Source organism: Condylostylus longicornis, unplaced genomic scaffold (assembly GCF_029603195.1).
Source record: "Condylostylus longicornis isolate FDR11 unplaced genomic scaffold, ASM2960319v2 ptg000104l, whole genome shotgun sequence".
In the NCBI taxonomy this organism is placed as follows: domain Eukaryota; kingdom Metazoa; phylum Arthropoda; class Insecta; order Diptera; family Dolichopodidae; genus Condylostylus; species Condylostylus longicornis.
This window is the reverse complement of record NW_026578072.1, coordinates 376095-399134: the sequence shown is the minus strand read 5'-3', so window position 1 is coordinate 399134 and position 23040 is coordinate 376095. Positions and strand designations below refer to the sequence as shown.

The 23040-nt window shown below is 23.0% G+C and overlaps 2 protein-coding genes across 3 annotated transcripts in view; one reads left to right on the top strand and one right to left on the bottom strand.

Moving 5' to 3' along the window:
* The window catches only part of LOC129614142 (uncharacterized), a 53399-nt gene extending 50804 nt beyond the window's left edge, over positions 1-2595 (bottom strand). The window contains exons 1-3 of the mRNA XM_055528558.1: positions 2565-2595; positions 1703-1858; positions 1570-1635 (exon numbers count right to left, since the gene is read on the bottom strand). Of these exons, the coding sequence (XP_055384533.1) occupies positions 1570-1635; positions 1703-1858; positions 2565-2595 (253 nt within the window). The remainder of the gene's footprint in view (positions 1-1569; positions 1636-1702; positions 1859-2564) is intronic.
* Positions 1-23040, top strand: part of LOC129614153 (GATA zinc finger domain-containing protein 8-like) — a 157871-nt gene that overhangs the window by 62618 nt on the left and 72213 nt on the right. The gene's annotated exons all lie outside the window — the stretch shown is intronic.

The following is a 23040-nucleotide window of genomic DNA, read 5'->3' as shown; positions in this document are numbered from 1 at the left end:
GGATGTTAATAGGAAAAATTTTTGGATTTTCAGCATTTTCGAAAATATAGATTTAATAGCTTTAATGGCTCATCAGTTGTTAGTTTCTTTGAAACTCGTTCTTACCGATGAAAGTGATAAAACAATAAATTTCTAGAACCGATCAAAAGCAACAAAATCAAAAAGCGTGAATTATTGTTGGCCTACCAATACCTTTCCTATATATAAAGCCGTGACATTTTACCAATTAATATTTTGTTCAATCACTTAAGCTTAAGGTTAGTTATAAAATTGTTTGTCATATTTGCTCTCAAATCTGTTATTACTTGCGTAACTATCTAAAATCTTTGGACTTTATATAATTATAGATCAGCAATAGCAACATGACAATATTGTTTTACTAAAACTGTTAAAGCTGTGGGGAGCAAAAGAAAGAGCTAAAAGGAAGATTGTCAAAGAGAGTCTACGGTGGTGTATGGAAATTCAAGCATAAATATAAGAATATCTCATAAATTTGATTTTTTTATTCCATTTGCATTATTTAAAATAAATTTAAGAAAAGACTAAAATTGTGATATAAAACAAACTATTTTGTTTGCAATAGAAATGTTTCTCGAAGAATCAATTAAAAATCTTAAAAGTCGGAGCATGTCTATTGCCACATATTTTAAAACTAAAATTGAAAACACAAAATATCATCAATAACAAACCAGGGTCCTTCTATTTTATAATAACTTCACAATATCTTTAAAAATATTTTGATTTTATTAAAATACACAAATATATGCAAAATTTATTCAGACAAAATGAAAATTTATTTTCACAAAAAATAATTTTAGAATCACAAACACATTTTATTTTTTTTTTCCAATATCATTTCAATTTCACATTTTTTTTTCAAACCTCCGATGAACTCAAATGACTATTGAATAAACGGTAAAATTCATCAAAATTTGAAGTTATAACATTTGGAATACTATCTGAATTATAATATGGTAAATCAAACCATTGATAAATTTTTGTTTTACTTGTATCAAATGAATACTTTATGCAACGATGCTCAAAAATTCTGTGAAAAAAATAAAAATAGTTTTAATACACAACTTCATTTACCATGACCTGCAATTTAAAATAATTATTATGAATTTTTTAAATATACACTTTACAATGATTTATTTTCTAAACAATCAACAATTGGATAATCTTCTTGAAAACAACTTTCTATAAATAAAAAATATTCATTTCCGACTGCATTTGATACACTGTCATTGATTTTGTGCAAACAATTAAAGAAATTTCTATCACATCTGCAATTTGACCTATATTTTCCATAAAGAAAAACATGTTAAAAAAAGAAAAACATTAATAGTGTGACACAGATATTTATAATAATAATATGTTTGTTCATTTAAACAACACTATACATATATATAAAATATCCTTGAATTGAAAATCATAACAATAATAGAAATAATGAATGATTTCCGGATGAACAAGAAAAATCATATTGTAAAATATTGTTGTTTTTTTGGTTCTTTTTATATATTCACCTTGTTGAATTATATTTATTTATGATTTCATATTTTTTGCCTCCAGATGGTATATTATCACAATGATAATGATCACGACAACATTTATCCGTTTCACGATGTTCTCCTTTTGTTATTATTATTTTTAATATCAAATTTACAACAAAAAAAGAGCGAACATTATAACAATTTACCTAAATCATTATAATCTCTGGATGTACCCTTACGACCACACCAATTCGTACCCGGATGACTTTTCATACCATCATCTTGAATTTTTTTATCTAGTCCATAAATATCATTCGTATCGGATGATGTTTGAAAATTATCATCGTTAAAAATTGGATGACCTTTAATTAAAATCAATTTGTCATCCCCATATTTTTTACAATTTCCAGGAAAAATTAAAATTATTATAATATAAATATTATGTAGAAATGAAAAGTCTTTTATTTTCAATGTTCTTCTATTCATGGCATTGAATTTTATAATACTAAGAATTTATTTCAATTTTATACCCTTTTTATATTATTATGTACTCGTATTTAATGTAATGTGTTCAGTGTTTTGTCTGCAATCTATGAATTGTAAATATTATAAAAATATATGATATAAAATTTTAATATATAAATGATAGGAGAAAAACAATCAAAGCAAAAAAAAATGTTTTAGAATAATTTCCTGATTTTGATAAGAATTTAAAAATTAAAATGAAAAAATAAAGTCTAGTTTGCACAAAATTAATGCAAATTGTACATAAATCAACGGCACCTTGGTCTATGCGACATGATAATATTTTAGTACCTATTGATATCTTGTTGCATTTCATTGAGACTTGATAATACGCCACTCTGTATTTCATACACGTAAATTAAAAATTTATTTTTACATCAAAAATATTTAGATTTGTTATAATTTAGCTACCTTAAGTGAATTTGAACTAGTTATGCTAGTTATTTCAATCAAATTTTGAATATTTGAAATTTTAATTACTGTGTAAGATGACTGTATGCAATTTACAGTTTTACGTAGAATAAATTCGAAATGATTTCAAACGTGTATGCATAGAGTTTATCCGAGCTGCCATTTTGTCAAAATTTAAAAGTATTACGAATTTAAATTTAAATCCAATTACAAAATTATTCTCAAATAAGCTTTTTCCCAATATACTAGACTTATTTTTTTAAATTACTCCAATTTTTATTATGCCACCTCTTTTAGCTTACCCCCAATTTTTTCACCTTTAAAAAAAAATTAACAATAACCTACATTTTAAAAGTGTAGTTATTTAATTTGTAATTTTTTTTTTTTCATTTTCGTTTTCGCCTAAAAAATTCAAGGAGGAAAAAGAATGTAAAACCACCTTTAAGCTATTTAAATTTAATTATCGCTAAAAAGTAAATCAAGAACTAACAATAAAAATTTTTTGGTTACCACATGCTGATCTTATTGTTATCCTAATATCCTGCTGTGAAAATTTAATTTACAATACCTATTGGTCTTTATTACTTTCATAAAATGCTAATTATTTTATCATTACACAAAAAAAAAATTAATGAAAAAATAAACGGGCAAACAAATTTTGGGTAGAAAACCAAAAAACAAAAAACGAAAAAAAAACAAAAACAGAAAAAGAACTGAAAATTAAAAAAAAAAAATTCCATTTTATTTTTGTTGCATAGTAATTATTTCTTCTTTGAAGGTACAAAAAAACATCAAACTATTTTTATTTTTTTCTCTGTATAGACTTTATTTTTTAGAATAGGGAAATAAGTGTAACAAAAACGAGTAATGTAATGAATAATGTAAATTTAAAGGTATATGTTTTCCCCATAATATATTCAGACTACAGCTTTTAACCACAGAATTTTGTATTTTAATTTTCCTGATTCATTTTCGTATTATTCGCTGCTCATTTACAAATTTACAACTATGGAAATTATGAGACTCTATAATTACTTTAAATTTTTTCCAATTTCTACTCGGAAAATTCATTAAAAATTTAATTTGTATGATCAAAAAATTAATATTTATTAATAATCGAAAAAAAAACAAAGCAATTAGTAAACAGAATGACTTCTAATTAAGAGCAATGATTTAGATATAAGCACTTTTTGGAATTCGGAATGATAGAACGTATTATGCGTTTTAATAATCATGTATTGACTTTTGCCGTTTACAGAGATTAACCTCAAAATCTACTTTATTAATATAGAATTTTTTCGATCACAAAATTTAGCCTGGTAACCTTGATACCCGAATTTCTTCAAACAAGACATTGACACAAAATTTCAAACAAAGAACAACATAAAATGTTAAGGAATCTTTCTTTATTTAATACTTTTATTATAGATTTTTTCATTATCCTTAACAATCTCTTTAACAATATGTATGTTGTTCTCATCCTTTGAAAGAGTCCTCATCAAGGATTCTTATTTTAATTTATTTAATTTTTGTATAATATTCTTGTACATTATTAAGTGGAATAACAGTATAAAATTTGTTTATACATCTCTCAAATATTAATATAGGTCAAAAAACCTTCAAATATACTTAAACACAACCGATAAAAATACGTATATACATAATATGTGACCGTATACACGTATGATACCGTAAAATGAAAATAATAATTTAGTTCAAAAGAATTTAAAATTTTTTTTGGTATTTTGGCATCGACTAATATTATAAAGTTTTCAACAAAGAGATATAATTTGCAACAATTTTGTGATATCTAAGAATTTAACATATACATTATAATACAGGGTGTCTATTACTCGACGATAATTACGAATCAGGATGGTAGATTGAAGCAAGAGTTCAAAGTTGACGTTAATATTCTTAAAATGCATGGTATTTTTGCAAGTTAATGAATGCTCTTAAGACAGATCATATTCTTCAAAATTTTTGTTTCCATTATACCAAATCCATATATACAGATTTCCTTCTGTTCGTGTTATAGGTTTCCTACAGTGAAATCTATAACACGAAATTCCGTAAGACGATAATCTTAATACGAATTATCTAAATTTGTTGCAAGATGGTGATTCGTGTTATGGATCTCTAACTGCATATACTATACATGAATATTACATTTTAGTATCTATATTTTACATATTATGTAGACATAAGCACATATTTGATTTTTATATTGAGTTTACTATTACAAACTGTAATACAAAAGTTCACAAAGTATAAATTTGTAATAAGAATTTAACAGTCGCAGAGCATATAAAGGCTGTAAAATAATAGTGTCGTTGAAGAAAATTTTGCACTTGTACAAATTGAATTTATTTATACGAGTATTAGTTTTTTAATAGAGAGAACAAGCATTTAAGACCAAATAAAATTAAAAGAATTATTAAAAGAATTAAAAAAAGTTTTAATTTTTTTTTATTTTTTTTGAGTAAACTCCATATTCTTTTCCTTTATATGTAAAAATTAGAAAAGTTCAAAAATTCCATTTATACAACACTATTGTCATTAACAGTTCAAAAAATAAAAATAAAATTTTTCTACATAACTTTTTACATACAACTTAAATATTACATACAAAAATGTCTTAATAAAAATTTCCTTTTGTCTTATAATATGTAATTTTTCTTCAACTATATTAATATACTTACACAATTTCAAATCCTTATCAAAAAAGGATAAAAGACTATATACCATATAATGCGAATATCACATATACATACATATTATATTTAGTCAAATGAATATTAACTTAAAATACAAACAAACAAACAAAGAATGTTAAAGAACAACCAAAATGGAAAAAATAAAGAGCAGAAAAAAAAAAACAGAGGAGAGAAAATAATTTGACAGGATGTGAAATTAAATGAGACGACAAAATGGATAATGTACACTCGAGTGCTTAAACAAAAGAAATTAATCCCCGTAAGCCTCATTAGCAATGATTTTCTTGTGTTTTTTTTTATTTTTGTTCTTTTCTTGATTCTTTTTCATTTTCTTCTTAAATTATTCCTCTTTTGCTTTTTCCTATTTAACTCTATATTATAATATTTACTAACACTTCATCACAATTTCAATCATCATTTATGTATACATAAAATGATGAAATTTTTTCCCTTTAATAAAGGATCATAATGTTATAATGTCATTTTTGTTTAAATAATTACTCGAAATTTAATAAAAGTCCTAGAGTAATATTGTACTTTACATAATATAATATAATCTAGGTAGGTACTCGTATATAATAAAGTTCTTTCAATTGAAATTGAATGTACTCTAATATAACTTTATGTTTTAGGACATCCCAAATATATTCAGTACAGTAAATGTTATGAAATTTAAAAAAAAAGGAAAAAAAAATATTAATTTTTAGGAGCACTTTGTTCTCTTGCATTTAAGCATTTAATTTTGAAAGCAATTTTTGAATATTTTAAGGGCTAAACCAGAATGGGGTTAACTAAGCTATTAATTAAATTAAGTTTGTACTAATTTTTTTTTATTGAAAAATGAAAACTAGAAATTGATTTTTATTGCCCCATCTTACATTTGACTTAAATTTGACAAATAATTACAAAAAATATCAAAAACTAAACAATAAAAATTTCCAAAAATTGGTTATTTGAAATATTTAAATTAAAAAAATTTCGGTTCAATATTGACTTGGTCCTCACGCTATTGTTTAATTTCATACACGCGCTGGTCAATCATGTAAACGACAAAATATTAATGAGATATTGGACATTTGGACAGTATGTCATTAGAATAAAATTCATTATACTATTTTCTTTTAAATAAATGACTAAACTAAAATATTATATAGGGATATCGTAATAAAATTTTCTTTTAAATAAAATTTCTAAAATTTCCTTTTATATATTATTGGTAGAATAATGTTGATGATGATAATGATGATGATGATCATAATTTTATATTATCAATGACGGTATAAAATAATATTTCGGAAGGAACATAATACTCTGTTGAAATAACTATTAGAATATCCTTTTTTTCCTTTTCTCTAAACTATATAAAGTCCTTAATAATAATGAAAATTATAATAATAACAATAATCACACAAACAGGATCAAGGAAAATATATCATTAAGAAGCATCACTTATGCATGATTTTACTATAGGCATAATATATATATCTTAATAATCAGAAATATATATGTACATACATATATATACTATATACATATATAAATGAATTTTAAATGTGAAAATATCAATAGATGATATTCATATGAGGTGTAAGCTAAATATTTATTCTCATATTAAAATTTGAAAAAGAAAAAAAAATATAAGAATTAAATTTCTTCGGATGTTATTTATTTTAATAAAATGGCATTGGTTTTGGATCAAAGTTACGATTTTGTATAGATTTACTTTCCGTTCTAATTGAAACTGATATAATATTATATTCGTATGTCAAATAAATACACATATAATATCCGTTCATGCATACAGTAGAAATAGGCCCGTAAGGATATTACGATATATATACATATATAAAATATGTTATTAATAATAACTTTTGGGATTTTGTTTCATCTGTGAATAACCCCTTAAATAAAGTATATTTAATAATAATTTGACCGCTTTATTATTGGTATTTTAACCTAGTAATTCTAAGAAATATTTAATATGATTTAAATGAAAATATTGATTAAAATGTATATGGGTTTCTCGGTGCAGGTCTTATATTATTATCTTATATAACACATAATATAGTTAGAACAAAAAATAAGGACTTTTATAAAAGAATATTTAGAGAAATATTTTTATCAAAAAATCAATATCAATTTCATGTAGTCTAAAGATTAATTGATTAAAAAATAACGAAATGATTTTAAAATTTTTAATGAAATTTTTAAAATTTAAATAATTTTATATTTTGTTTAAGTACAAAGTTTAACTAGAAATGGATTCCAAAATGTGAAACTACCTTTATTTTGGTTAACTTTATGGATAACTATTATTTTTACATAAACCGAATGATTATTCGTATTGTATTTACTAAAAAAAATAATAAAAAATTAATTCATAATGAATTTGCAAATTATAAAATCCCATCAATAACCATATTGATTTGAAAAGAAATTCTTACGAGTAAATCCTAATAAAGTTACATATAAATAAAATCTTGCAACTACATAACTATCTTTTATCATCAACTATCTTAAAAACCAATCTAAAATTAATTGTCTTGCTACGAATTTTTCAAAAAATTGTTTCTTCAAAATTCCTCCCAAATGTATGTACATAAGTTCCAAATATTTTGTAAATTACGGAGAATTCTGATTATTATTTGAGTCATTAAAAGTGCCTCCTATACTTGAATCTTAAAATACCAATATTTTGATAAGAAATTTAGCTACTATTTAGCTACTGTAAATTGACCAGTTTGATTAACTGTTTCGCATCTGTTTTGATCAAAAATTATAAATTTATTTAAGTATAATAGCTATTCCATTCAAATTAATTTAATATTCATATTTCGAAAAATTTCTACCACTCTAAGGAAAAACAAATTACCATATTTACAACAGAATTATAATTTACCAATGATAAATTTTCTTAAAATATGTGTATCTCAAAAATATAACTTAGGATGTAATTAGCGGAAGTTTTAATAATTATTTTAATTTCGATGTTAATATACAATTAAATATTTGGTCATAGATGAGGTGTTTCTAATAATATTTTTATGCTTTAACAAACGAACAAGAACTAGTATTATTATATAATATGTATTAAGTTTTACATTGAAATTCTATTATACGAACGGAATTATTATAATATTGTAACAATAATAATAATAATAATATCATAATACCAAAATGTTATTACATACTTAAAATATCTTATCTGTATATATATTTACATATTATTATTATACTAATATATTTATGTATGTTTAAATGTATGTCGATAAAATGCATAATTTCAATGATATCTTTTAATTCAAAAGTTAGATATTATTATGAAAAGGATTTTGATTCCTAAAAAAAAATTTTTTTTTTATGGTAGAATAAATTTTCGGGTTGAAATCAAATTTTGTTCATCTTAAGGACTCAAGTTATATATACAATATACGCAGTTATATATATAACTATATACAATAAGGACAATACAATAAGGACGCAGTTATATATACAATTAAATATTATAGTATTAGTTCATCTTATAGGTTATAATATGAAAATAATATAGAAATATGTATGTATATATATATACATATATATGCATATAAAATAATAGTATATGTATTAAGGAAGTGATTAATTATACAATAATTATTTCATCTTCAAAACTGATTATATAATAATGAATGAATAATATTTAATTCAAACTTTTGTATCATATTATTATCCTTACATTATATTCATTCTGTATATGCATATAATAATAATTTATATACATATATATATATATACAAATATATTAATATATACGATGCATGAATATTATATAGAAAATAAAATAATTCAGGAAAAAGATAATATTTTTGAGATTATTGGATGATCATAATAAATCCTATAATGCGGGATTTGAATTGATTTCAGTATAATCTAAATGAAATCAAAATTAAAATAACAATAGAAGTTTTTAGAAGTTAAATTTTCAAATTTATATTTTAATCTTACTCTAAAATCATTATTAGTACGCAGACAAATTTTTTTTATTTTCGAATTAGTAGCCGATTTTTCTACTTTTCAACAATGTTTGTAGGAAAATTCATAAAAATATTGAAAAATCAACATTTTTTAAAATTCAAATAACATAATGGATTTTGTATTGTGGTTTTAATAGTTCTAGAAATATTTTTTGTATTAATTTCAAATTTATTTTTATAGCGTGAAAAATTACTGAAATTTTAATCTAATTATGACCCAAGAGGGTTGAGTCTATTAATAACATAGACATAGATATAGGAGTAGTGTAATTTAATTTCTATAAATATATTTATAAGAGATATATAATAGATCCTATTATGATGGGCCGAAGTTAATTATCACCTCAAATAAAATCTGAAGTTTTAAGCGATTCTGCTTTTAATTATGCAATTTTTAAGCACAATCACACTGAATTACTAGTGAACGATCAGTGCCAGTGCTTTTGTTTCATTTCATTCCTATTTCAATTTCGTCTAAAATCATTTTATTAAAAACTTGAAGAATACCAAAGAGGATACTTATTTGGACAAAATAACGAAATCAAAAACACTAAAATTTTGTACGAGCAAGTTTTAAATTTCCTAAACAAACCTGATTTTATTTAAATTTACTAATTGAAATGAGTCTGAACTATTAATTTTTAATTTATGTAGCATCTTCTATATTATTTTAAATTATCTGAAAATTCATAATGCTGTCGATGAAGTACTCATTCACATTATAGATATTTTTAATTCTATTCAAATGAATACTAAGAAATTTTTCTCTTGGTATATTACTTAATACTTGATCAAGGGCAAAATATTGATCAAGGACTATCATTATAATTAATAAAACATTATAATATAATATTATTGAAATAATTGGATTAATAATTGCATTCAATTCTAAATTTGTAAGATAATGTAAAATGAAAATTTTTCATATAATGTTTTTTTTTTTTTATTAACTCTTAAAATTTAATTTTCATTGAGATCAAGGTTACAATAATTATCATTCATTGGAATTTTATAATTGTAAAAGTTTTTGCCCATAAATGTAGGTATATCGTAATTTATTTCTGTAAAGTTAACTTTAGTTTTAGTTTTAGTTTCAATAAGCTTGTATGAGCAAATAAAATTCTTCTACATATGTAGATGTAGAAGAATTTTACACATTACATATCTACATATGTACAACTTATATATAAAAAGGAAAACAAGAACAAAACGCGTAGGAAAATTGAAAATTAAATAAATAGTTTGCAAAGCTCACTTTTTCAAAAGAAAAACTTTTTTTTTTGTGTTTTTTTTTGTTTTTCAAATTATTTTTAAAGATTTATGAAATTAAAGCATCATAATAATCTAAAAATAATGTAGGTTATAAAAAAGTTTATATTTTTTTTTTCCTTCTTTCTAATAAAATTAAATTTTTTATAAAAACTATTCACTTTCCAGTTATGAAACTATCCAACAATAAATAAAATTAGAGAGAGAAAAAAAAGTAAAATATACGAGAATTAGGAAGAGTAGCGTAAAGGATGGAAAATTTTTTTTTAAACTAGGAAAAAACAAAAAACGAACAATAACAAAAGGAAATAAAAAATCGAATCCTTTTTATGATCCTTTCATTCATTGTCAGTATAACTTTCTATATACTGGATAGTGTTGTGCTGTAGCATAATATCATAGTGATTTTTTTCATCTCGAGGCGATTTTGTTTTTTTTTTTTTTGCCTTTGCCTGTTTCCTTTCGGTATATTGATCATATAAACTTTAAAATTTAACGACCTTAAAGTTTGCATTATAATAAACTCATTTTAGAAAAGTTTTTTTCTTTTTTTTTCCGCTTGTTTTTCATTTTGCATAAGTTCAGAAAATTTCCTCCATAACTTTTTATTATAGTCATATGCATTTATAAAAAAAATTCAATAAATTGCTGAGTTCATTTAATGAAATTATCACAGAAAAATAATAATTTACATAGTGCCTCTTTCATTGAGTTCAATAAGTTTTTTTTTTTCTAAAACAAGTACCTTTTAGAACTTTCCCAAAAGTATTTTGAAATAAAGTGCTTATTAGTTTCAATCTGTTTGTCAATGAACATGTTTACTAAACTTATATGATATTGAAGATAGCTGAAAGCTTAAATCTTAAACAACTAGGTCATTTCATTAGAAGAAAATTTTTTTACACCTCCAACCCCTCTCAAGTTGTCGTCTCTTAAAATTTGTAAAATTTCAATTTTTGATACCTTATATATCCGAAACTACAAGCTTTCCTAATTTCTATAAATGCAGAAATCTAATGGCAAATTCCATATCATTAAAAAATATAATTATTTTTCTTAACTCACGCAGTTAATTTCTAAATTCGAACTTCTTAAAAATTTTTTTTTTGTTTAATTTCAAAGAATGTGTAGATTTCTCATCCTAAAGGTATGCAATTTTTGAAGTATATTCGTATACAAATGGAGGTAATTTTAATACTGTATTACACAGATTGTTTTAAAAGTAAATTCTTTGCTTGCTGAAGTGAAAAGTGCTACATTACAAAGCATTGGTTTGACCCAACTTTATTAATTTAAGGGTTTATTAAAATTGTTAATATTTATTTTATTGAAACACAATCTTTTAAATTTCAAAAATTTCATAAATGAAAATAAAATATTTGCGTTAGTATTAAATTTTTTTGTAATCACAATTGAAATTTATTTCAATTGCAAAATATTTGACGAGAAATATCTAATATGAAGCAAGGAGTTGTACAACATTTTCATTAAATTCAAGATTAACGCCTAGAATAAAGAATTCTTTATTATATACTTTTTACTTTTTATATAACATAATGAAAACTCAATATGTGTTTATAATAAAATCATTCCTATTTTATTGCTGAAAGTAGAGCACAGAAATTATTAAAAAAATTATTAAGGAAAAATTTATTTAAAATATTGTTCTTTTCATTAATACATTGAAGGTCGAATAATTACTTATTCAATGTCATTTATTATTATATTTGCAATATTTTAGTGTATTAATTAATTTTTTTCTTCGAAGTTATACAAAAAACCTTATAAGCTTCATAATAATGAAATACACTTTTAAAATCGAATATAGGCTATGTGCAGAAATTTATACGTGAATATATAAGCACATACTTACACAAAAATCTTAAAAATGTTTCAAGAGTATCATTAATAATTTTGTTTTCCTGAACTTATTTACATTTTATATACGGTAATTCCAATTACCCACTTCATGTGGATAACCCTATAAAAAACAAATTGTATGCCGTCAGTATTTATTTTGTCTTTCTTGTCTTTTTCACTCATTGATGTCATCAAAATAATTTGTTTCTAATGGGCTCTTCGCAATATTAGGATCTTGACCTGACATATATTGTATAATTTTCCTTTTTCTTCATTTCTATATTATACTTTCATATTTCTTTTTTAATTTTCTTTATTTTCGTTGCAAGGACATTATTGACATTATAAAAAGATACAAAAAAAAAAATATGAAAATTCCCTACTTTTATTTTCTTTCTCTCCCTCTTATCTATATATATATATAATAAAGAGCGAATATATCTACATGCATACTTACATAAAATATAAAAAGTTCTGAATTTTATTGGACTTGCCATGCCATTTCTTCTATACGGTCGAAATAGATGAAAGAAAATCACAATTTCATCTCTCATTTTTAATAAAAGTCAGAAAATACAAAGAAAAATTATTAAGAAAGAGAAAAAAAATTTTTTTTTTTTTGCTGGTTTACTGCTATGGAAAGGAAAAACTAAAAGTATATCTAATATAGTTTTCAGCTTCGGAAAAAAAATAATGGAAAAAAAAAATTCACTTAGCACCGGACAAATTTGACGTCATGCACGATTAAAGCTTAAGAATTTATGGATAAAAGCTAAAAGAAAGAAATATTTCTTGTATATTTTAGCACGGCAACCTTTTATAATGAGTAAGGATCTTATCTATATTATTTGGTGTCGTTATAAAAACAGTGTGAGTTCATGTTAAACGAATTTTTAAAGTTAATAAATTTATAATATGGATTAAAGAACTTTTAAGCTTTAAAGCTTTAAGATTTATGAGAATTTTTAATTTATTATCAGTTTAGAAAATTTTCTGCTCCTTTTATTTTTCATGATAATTTTTATAAGAAAAATTTGTTTAAGAGATGATAGAGCACGGAAAATTTGTACTTCAATAATTCTTTAAAAGAACCCCTTATATAATACACAATATATATAAAATGTAAATCATAATAATATTAGTATATACAAAGCTTAAGGATTAAATTCCTAACTAGCTATTATTAATACCATGCTAAAGATGAAAATAAATTGAATGTTATTCATTTTGTTAAAGTAAATATTATGAGATTATCGTTGATAAAATATGAAAATTAAAAATTATTTCTTAATCTCATATAATTGAATAGTTTCTAAATTAAAATATAAAACTTTGAGAGCTATTATTGTGAACATTAAATTAATATGTGATGTGCCAATGCACCCAAATGACAACACTAGTTTGTACTCATAAAAATATGATGTAAATTGTCGTATCTAATATTAAAAATAATTTTTGAGTAGTTATTAGAAATAAAACTATTATCTTTCACATTTGAATCAAAAAATACTCATATAAAAAAGGAGTGAGTTTTAAAAATCAAGAACAAATTTGAAAATTAGATCAATTGCATTCAATGTTACTCACCAAATATTGCAGTTATGGTTATTAATATTGAATTGCGACAAATTACCATAATAAGTAAGATAATGAATTTTTTATTGCATATTTTTCAACTTAAAAATTTGTTGCAAATCGTAAAATTCCTTGTTAATCTATTGTCATTCCAAAAGAATAGAAATATAATATCGTATAGGCATATATGAACCATATACTCGTAATCTTATACGAAATTTAAAGGACTTGTGCCGTGAAATTTTGTTTATTATTCCGCTAATATACTATTAATGGCTGCAGATATATTGCATAATTAGTTAATTAATTGAAATTGTTAACTTGATTATTATGGAGTTCAGTGAAAATAGGAAAACATATCAAAAATTTAAGACCATCCACGCCATTCTTTTAGTTTTAACATAAAGTTTTCTTTTATGCAAAATAACAAACACAAATTTTTGTTATAAAATTATAAAATTTATAAGTATCTATGTACTACTATTCCTTATTTTGCAATGCTCTGTAGATTATAAAGGAAGAAAAATTATTCTCAAAACTTATTTTCATTGAAACTGCATGAAAAAAAATCGAATATTTTACATCTTTTTTATATCAATTATGGCAGCATATAATGCAGAAAAAAGAAAAAATAGAGAAGATTTTCTTTTGGAAACTTTGATATCTTTGATTTGAGAAAATTGAATTAAAATGTAATCAAATTTTTTTCGTTCATTTTACTTTTCTTTTTCTTTTTTTTATTTTTTAACGTAGTGAAATTTTTCTTATAAAATATAAATCAGTCTTTGAAAATTTTTTTTTTCCCTTTACCATAATTTTTTCGTTTTTTCCTTATTTTATACTATTTAGGTGCCCTTTTAAATTCTTTCGGATACTTATCATAAAAAAAAAAAAAATAAAAAGAGAAAAACAAAAAATTATTGTTATACTCTTGATATTTTTCTGTTAACCTCTATAAAATAAAAGTTAAGAGCTTTACACTTGAAAGTAAGTTTATGCAAAGATATAAATTCTATTTATTTCTCTTTTCAATGGGATCTCGTACATGTTATGTACATAAATAGCAATTGTGTACACAGTTATTATACTTGTACTTATAGCTGATCGTTGCCACCATAATATTAATAGTATGAAAATTGTTCTGATATTGTATGAGTATATAGAAGAGAAGAATATAAAATTTCTCGAACATAACGTTGGAGAAAAAAAAAACCAAACAAAGTATTAACAAAAAGAATACAAACAAACAAAAAAAAACAAAAAGAGAATGAAAACTTATTTCCCTATCGGGTCATTTATCTTATTTTTTCATCTTTTCCTCGCTCTTTTCTCGCTCTCTTCTCTTCTTTTTTTTTTTATTTATAAATAAAAATAGACCTTTTTCTAGCTTCTAAATTTTTTCCTTTTTTTTTTATTTTTTCTCTTTTTGTTTATTATTTTTTTTCTTCTCACTATTATACATCCTTCTAATATATTGTGTTTTCCTTTATATTATAATTTCTTGGGAAATTTATAAAAGCCAAAATAACAACACCAAAATAAAGAAAAACAAAAAAATGGAAGAAAAAATGAAAGACCAAGAAAAAAAAAATCGCTAAGAAAATGTTTTATAAAGCAACAAGAACAACGATGTCACCACCATTAAATTTGAAAGGATTCCCTTTGCAAATAATTTGGTTTAAACCAAAAAAATAGAAAATAAAAAAAACAAAAATTCAAACCAGAAATTCAATATGAATTAAGAGCTAAGAATGGAAGAAGTTAAATGGCAAAGAAAAAATATTTTCCTCTTTTTTATTTTTCTTTTTCTAATTTTTTTTATCGTTGATGGAATTATCTTAAATTATAAAAAAATTGATAATCCTTAAAGGGTATGTTTTAAGTGTTTTCTGAATTTTTAATATCCTAAATCGAATATTGAGAAGTGTTTATGGTTGCAAACTTCTATATTAGCTATACTAACGCAAATTAAAACTTCTGATTAGAAAATATAGAGCGTTAAAACTTCAAAATTATCAGAAAATATAAAGCGTGATTAGTTACTATTTTCGAAACGCTCAGCTTATGAAAAATATCAGAATTTCTATAATAACTCTTTTAAATATTAAGCCTTCTATATATACTATAGACCTGTTTTACTCTTACTATTGCATAAGCCAAATAAATAATTAAAATGAATTCAAACTCATAAGTTCAAACATTCTTTTCGTATATCATACAAATTTTTAAGTCATACCCGAACAAATGAAATTGGATGAGAACAAAAGATAATGGGACGATGAATTCCACGCAGTTATATGAGGGATCAAAATCTTGTATACGTTGTAGAATTCAAAAATTTTTCATTTAATTGTACTGTACTGAATAAAATTTACATTTAGTTTACTTGTACTTATTTTTTGTCGACCTATGATGCATTTGCAAATCTCTACATGGCTACTCTGAATAAACACTTAACTAGTTTAATAACCGTTAATACTCTCACTTGCATAATATGAAAATAATATGAATTTTATTGTTCAAAATATTATTAAAATGAAAATAGTTATAAATTTTATTTTAAAGTCAACAATATAATCTCTTGGTTAAAATTAAATTATGACAGAAAAATATAAAAAAGTGTTCATCATTCATTGCTTTGCACTTAGTACTTAAAAAGACCAACCATTTTTGAAATAAAATTATGAAAATCTACCTAAACGTTATTTTCTGTGGTTTACCGTTTTAACATTTTCATATTTATATAGATCTAAGATTCTCAGCTCTAAAGTACTTTTAAGGGAATTTATAAAAAAAAAATTTCTCTATGGGAAAAATATCAGTATAAAGTTAAAAAAATAAAATGAATAGAAAGAAAAATTTAAAAATGAAAGAAGAAAAACAAAAAATAAAAGAAAAAATGAAAAGTTTAAATCGTTTTTCCAGGCCATTTAAAAAAAGGGTGAAGAATTTTTCAAAGAAAAAATAAAAAAAAGACAAAAATTATTCGGTGTTGATAGGTTGGGAATTTTTTGGAAAATTTTCTCTTTTCTCTTCTTTTGTTCTGTTTCTTTTTTTTTTCGTTTTCTTAATTTTCTTTTCTTAGTCACTTGTTTATTTTTTTTTTGCCTGGTTCATTTTTGTGCTATAAATTTAAAATTTATTATGTGTGTAAATTTCTTTGGTTCTGATTTTTACAGTCTTTCATTTTTCTTGCCGGTTTTTGCTTTTTTTTTTTGGTTATTTTTGTTTTTCGTTTATGATATTGCGGATATACTTAAGTGTTTGTGTTTGAATGAGAAGTAAACTTCTTAAGAAATAAGGAACCTCTTTAAATATTATATGTAAATATATACATATATGTATGTGTGTATATATATATATATAATATAGATTAACATTTTAGCGCAATTTATCCTTTGGTATTTCTGTTTCCCTTTGCTTTTTTTTTTATATTTTTTTAAAGAATTTTAGAAGATTTCTTAGATAAGAGATAAATAGTCAAAACACAAATAATAAGGTGTATGAAAAAAAAATTAGGAACTGCTAAAATGTATATAAACACACATAATATAAAAAAAAATATGAATTTATTATAATATTAAGGGATTTTCATTAGATAATAATTCTTTTTTTTTTTTATTTTATTTTCTTCTTTTGTGAAAAAATCTCACCTTTTTTATGAAAATTACAAATAATAGCACCTGTACATTGATTGACATCAAGAATTTTGTAACAAAAAATGATTAGATTTTTGTATATATATAAGAGTGTAATGAAAAATTATATTAATAAAAATAGGAATGTATGGATATCGGAATTAGGCCATAATGCATCATTAGTTTACCATAATTATTATTAGCTTATCATTATAAGGACAATAGGGAAATGAAAAACAAAATGAATTATCACAATTGGATTTTACCATTCTATAAAATTTAAAAAAAAATATTGACATTAAAATGATTAAAATTTAGTTAAATTTTTTATTATGTAGAAAATATAAGAAAATTATTATTAGTAAATTCTTATTGTTATTAAATTTTTATCAAAATAACCCCAGAATTTTCCATAAGTATCGGATAATATTGTAATAAACACTTAAAAATTGAATATTTTTAATACAAAAACATTATGTTGTTATTCATTGTACATACTAAATTCTAAAAACTAAAATCTAAATTATAATTGAAATAAGGGCACATATTCACACACACACACATACTATATATGATAAAAGAAGATAATTTTTGTTTTGTTTTTTTCAATTATTTTCAAATTATTTTTAAATTTCCTAAATACGCTCATATTAATTTTTAAATATCCGTATATATTAAAGAATGTAAAAAACTAAACATAATAATTTTTAATTGAAATTCTATCTAAATATTTCGTACCTATTTATTATTATTTATACATGTACATATGTATACGTATATGTCTACAAACCTACATTATGGATTCGGATACATTATGGAACATTTTTAAAAATACTTTGTCAATTTTATGAAATTTTAAATTTATCAGAATTTTAAATGAATATACAAGCAGCATATATTATGGATAATGCATATAAATTCAATTAAAAATGACTTCACATTATTATGAAAAAAAAAAATAAAAATAAAAGTATCAAAATTCGAAAATGTTACAAACTTTATAAAATATTCAAATTATAGTTGAATTCAGTTGATTTCTAACTTTTTTCCCGTCTATATATTATACAATGTATGAGTAGATATTACGAGTATATTGTTATTATCATTATTATAGCAGCTTTACAAAATATTATAGAAAACGAATATTATTCTAAACAATCATACAATTCTGTTGAATAATTAAGATTCAAAATATAGTTGACATTTTGAGTATTTTCATTCAACTTAATCTACTATATAATATTACTTTGTCTACTAACTTTAGATTTAAAAGTAAAAAATATTGTGGTATTTATCTATGTATTGTAAAACGCTTAATACGTACATAAAATATAAAAATCTATATTATGAAAATATTTGAGGGAATTATTGCATAGGAATTTTAAATGTATGTAAATTGGTACTCTTTCGATGTATATGTATATTATTTTACTCTGGTATACAATGTATATAGTGTATACAAAGAAAAGTCTGAAAAAGTTTTCTTTTGAAATGTTTAACATTTGAATTTGACATCAAAAACTCTTTTAGAATGGAAATTTTAATTTTTGTAATATAGAGCAATCTGTTGAGATGAGGCAAGGGTGGAATTTTATATTGTCTATATTATGATAAACATAATAAAGTTAATAGACTTTTTGTATGTATATATTTAGTTATTTATATATGAAACAATTAAATTGAGCTGAAAGTTTAATTTTTTTTTAGTTAAAAAAATTTTTAATTGAAAATACAAATAGCTATAATATTCAACCGCATAATAATTTAAAGCAAATCAAAAATTTAAAATTATTATAATGTCATGTTTAAGATCTGACTTGTGATTCGATGGACTATTTGACATTTTCTGATTTTTCAGTTTACGAATTAATATATAAAATATTTCTGCATTGTGTCCAGAGTGATCATTTAGTTCTAATTAATTTTAAATTTATAATAGTGTTTAGGGTAATGTGGCGTTTTTCAAATGGGAAAATGTGGCACTTTGAAATTTTCTTAATTTTTTTTTTTTGAGATTTTTAAAGTAGCGCTATAATTTTAGTATCATATAAGGAACAATGATATAATATGTATGTATAGTGACATAATAAATGTTTAGATTCCAACGTGATTTTTGCCTAAGAAATTGACGATAAAAAACAAATCAACGTCAAGGCCCGGCTCTGATTTGAGGGCACTCTACGCGGTTTCCTAAAAATTCACCACGTCCCCTTCCTCATTAAGTCTCTTTCAAATAAATTTATCATGCTGAATGGTAGGTTAGTCATATAATTAAAATCCTGGAATTACACTCTCAGCTTTTTGTTGTTGAAATCTGAAAAAAATTATATTTTCCAAAATAAATTTATTTTTCTAAGATTTCAATGATGCTTCTGTTTTCTGGCGTGTCCTCTTACAAATGTTTATTTCTCACATCTGACAGATCCGGTGCTGTGTACATGAATATACTTAAGTATGTACGTATGTGTATTTGAGGAAAAATTTGTTTTAAAAATCGATTCAAAATTTCAATAATATTTTTTAATAAATTACAATTAGTGTAGTTAAGTTAAATCATATTCTGTATTGACAATTTATGAGCTAATCTAATTTGTTCTAGATCCTTCACAGTTTCTATGAGATAAAAAAAAATGTAAAATTTAAAATACAATTGAAATTTTTAATAATTACAAAAATTTTCTATTTTTATTCCATAATCACTCACATAATTTAAAAATTTTTATTTAGATTGTAATATTTTACTATTTTGACATCTGACGCGTAAAATATTTTAATATAGCCTATTTGGATTAAAAAATATTTTAATCACCTTTCTATATTCTGTTGTCAACTTCAACAATATGGAAAATGAACCTAATATTTTATAAACAGGATTTTGAGCATAATAGCATTTTATGAAGCAGAAGCAGTTTGAAATAAAAAATTTAAAAATATTTCGTAAAAAATATCAAGCTAAGCAATACTTTACAATTTAAGTATAATAGCAACAAATGAAAATTTTATTCAGATTTTAAGTTTCCTCTTAATAAGCAAGGATGCATGTAGAAACTGGGTATATAAACACAATATCTACATTATTATGAATACTTTTGAAATCTAGAGTTATATTGCACATAGATCAACAAGGAAAAATATCTTTTTAAGAGAAAATTTATAAAAAAATATTAGAAAAATGTTGTTCCAAATGCCGCGCAACACTTTGTAGTGGTATAATTGGTATACCATTAAGAATATTGAAAAAGTTTTAATATTATGTATAAGTGTTAGAGAGTATGTACCTATATATATATTAGTAATAATATGCAGAAATGTATTATGTTTTAATATGCACATAATAAATTAGTCTTTATAAAATATTATACACAAGTAGGTACTTATTATTAATAAAAAGAAATTCGAAGGTTGTCGTTCTCATAATATAGAAACTTCATAAATAAAAGTAATTATTATTAAATTGCATAACACTCTTAAAATATTTTAATGAAATCAGAGATTTTAGGTTTTAGGAAAGCATTCATGCTTTGTACTCGTATGTTGTTTTAGATAAAAGACTATGTTATGATTTTAATTTAATTTTAAAACTTTGATAATAATAAACAGAAATTTTTGAATAAAAATAAGTGTATATAATATATACATACGTCTAACGTCATATATATTATTATATTTCGTCATTATCTTGGAAATTCAACGAATTTTGAATTATAGCCTTGCGTATTTTATTCCTATCTGCGTATTATGAAAAGAAAATTCAATTATGCTTTCCAATTTGCGATTGCATAATTATAATACATGTAAATATATTATTTATTTATATTGTATGTGTGAAATTGATTAAAAGATTATATTACAAAAAGATTCAGAATTTGTACATAAAGAGAGAAAATAACAAAATTTTCGCCTTAAAGGTATACATAGGTTTATTTTATTCTCTTTAAATTAAATTCACACTTTAAATAGCTCATATTAATTATTACGTAATGTACAAATAAAAAACAAAGTATGTATGTTAAAAATGTTATTTTAGTTTAGCTACATTTTCTTTTTTGCATCTCTAGACATTACGATAGTGTAATTCAACGATGTTATGATAGCATTATTAGAGAAATTTTTTTGAACCTTTCTTGAAGTTTCATTTGCTCATCCGTAATTTTCACCCTTATTCCACGTTTTTGTTTTGTTCTATTTTTTGACAAATGAGCGCAAATAAATAAGATTTAATCTCAAAAAAAAAAAGTAATTGAATTATAAAACAGCTACGCAAGGAAAAGGTGAATTCAAAAAGTGTTCAAAGTCTATTGAAATTTCGTTCACAAGAATTAAGGTGTTTACGTGCTCCGTCACAAACTATAAAGAACGGTAATCAAAACGTTGCGTTTTATGTCATTAAAACTATACGCAATTTTCCCAAAAATAAGTTGTAATTTTTTTTTAAGGATTCGCCTTTGAAAATTTTATGGATACTAAAACTTCCGATCGGAAGTTTTGGATTGGATTGATTATGGATTGGATTTAATTTTGTTATTCAATTTTGTGTTCGATAAATAAAATTTAGTTTGAGCATAAGTTCATAATTCGACACTCTTTCAAAAATTCTAAGATTTTCAAAAATTAAAGATTAACATCCGGAAGTCCATTTAAAACTAGATAGTTTACTTAATAAATTCAAACCTTTAATTTGTCTGCAAATCATTAACGTAAATATTAATTACAATCTGAAGTAGAAACTGTTATATATTTTGGCATAACTAAGTTCTAAATCAGTTGAACTTTATTTTTTAAATTGGTACACTTTTTGAACACTACTCGTATTGTATGGTAAATCTAAACTCACGTTTGAATTTTCTTCCGTTTATTGGTAGCAACATAATTTCGCGTTTTAATAATTTTACTTTGTTAAAATGATGTTGGTTGCCATCTTTTTTGGTAAATAAGTTTGTAATACAAAAATTCTTGCACAACACACCACAATCTAATTTCATGTGTACTGTCGTTACATGCAGTTGTTTGTTATAGATTTGCCCTTCCTTAAAAATAATGAACGAAAGAGATAGACAGAACCTATTTACATAACTATTATATTTTGTTATATTTTTTTTCTCTTTTTCTTTAGCACTATTTAAACTGCTTTTTTAACCTCGTATAATTCTTTCCTTCTATATTCGTCTAGAATAAACTATATAGTGTAGACATATAGAGAAAAATATTCTTTACTTTCTAAATTTTTAAAGTTGAATAGTGAAATTTACTTTCACAACATTTTTGAGCTAAAAATAAAAACACTAAAAAAATTAACAAATTTATTAAGACTCAAATTATGGGAAGATTACTACCTAAAAGATGGAATATAAAAATACGTCTTTTGCATTTATTAAAATTAATGGACATGTGTTTGCCTGTGTGTCTCTTATATATATGCTTGTGTGATGTATGCCTGTGTGATTGCTACAATATTATTCCGATCACCATGAAATTTTGGTAAAATGAAAGTAATTTGGAAAAGTCCCACGATGGGTCTGAAATTATGGCTAAAGGT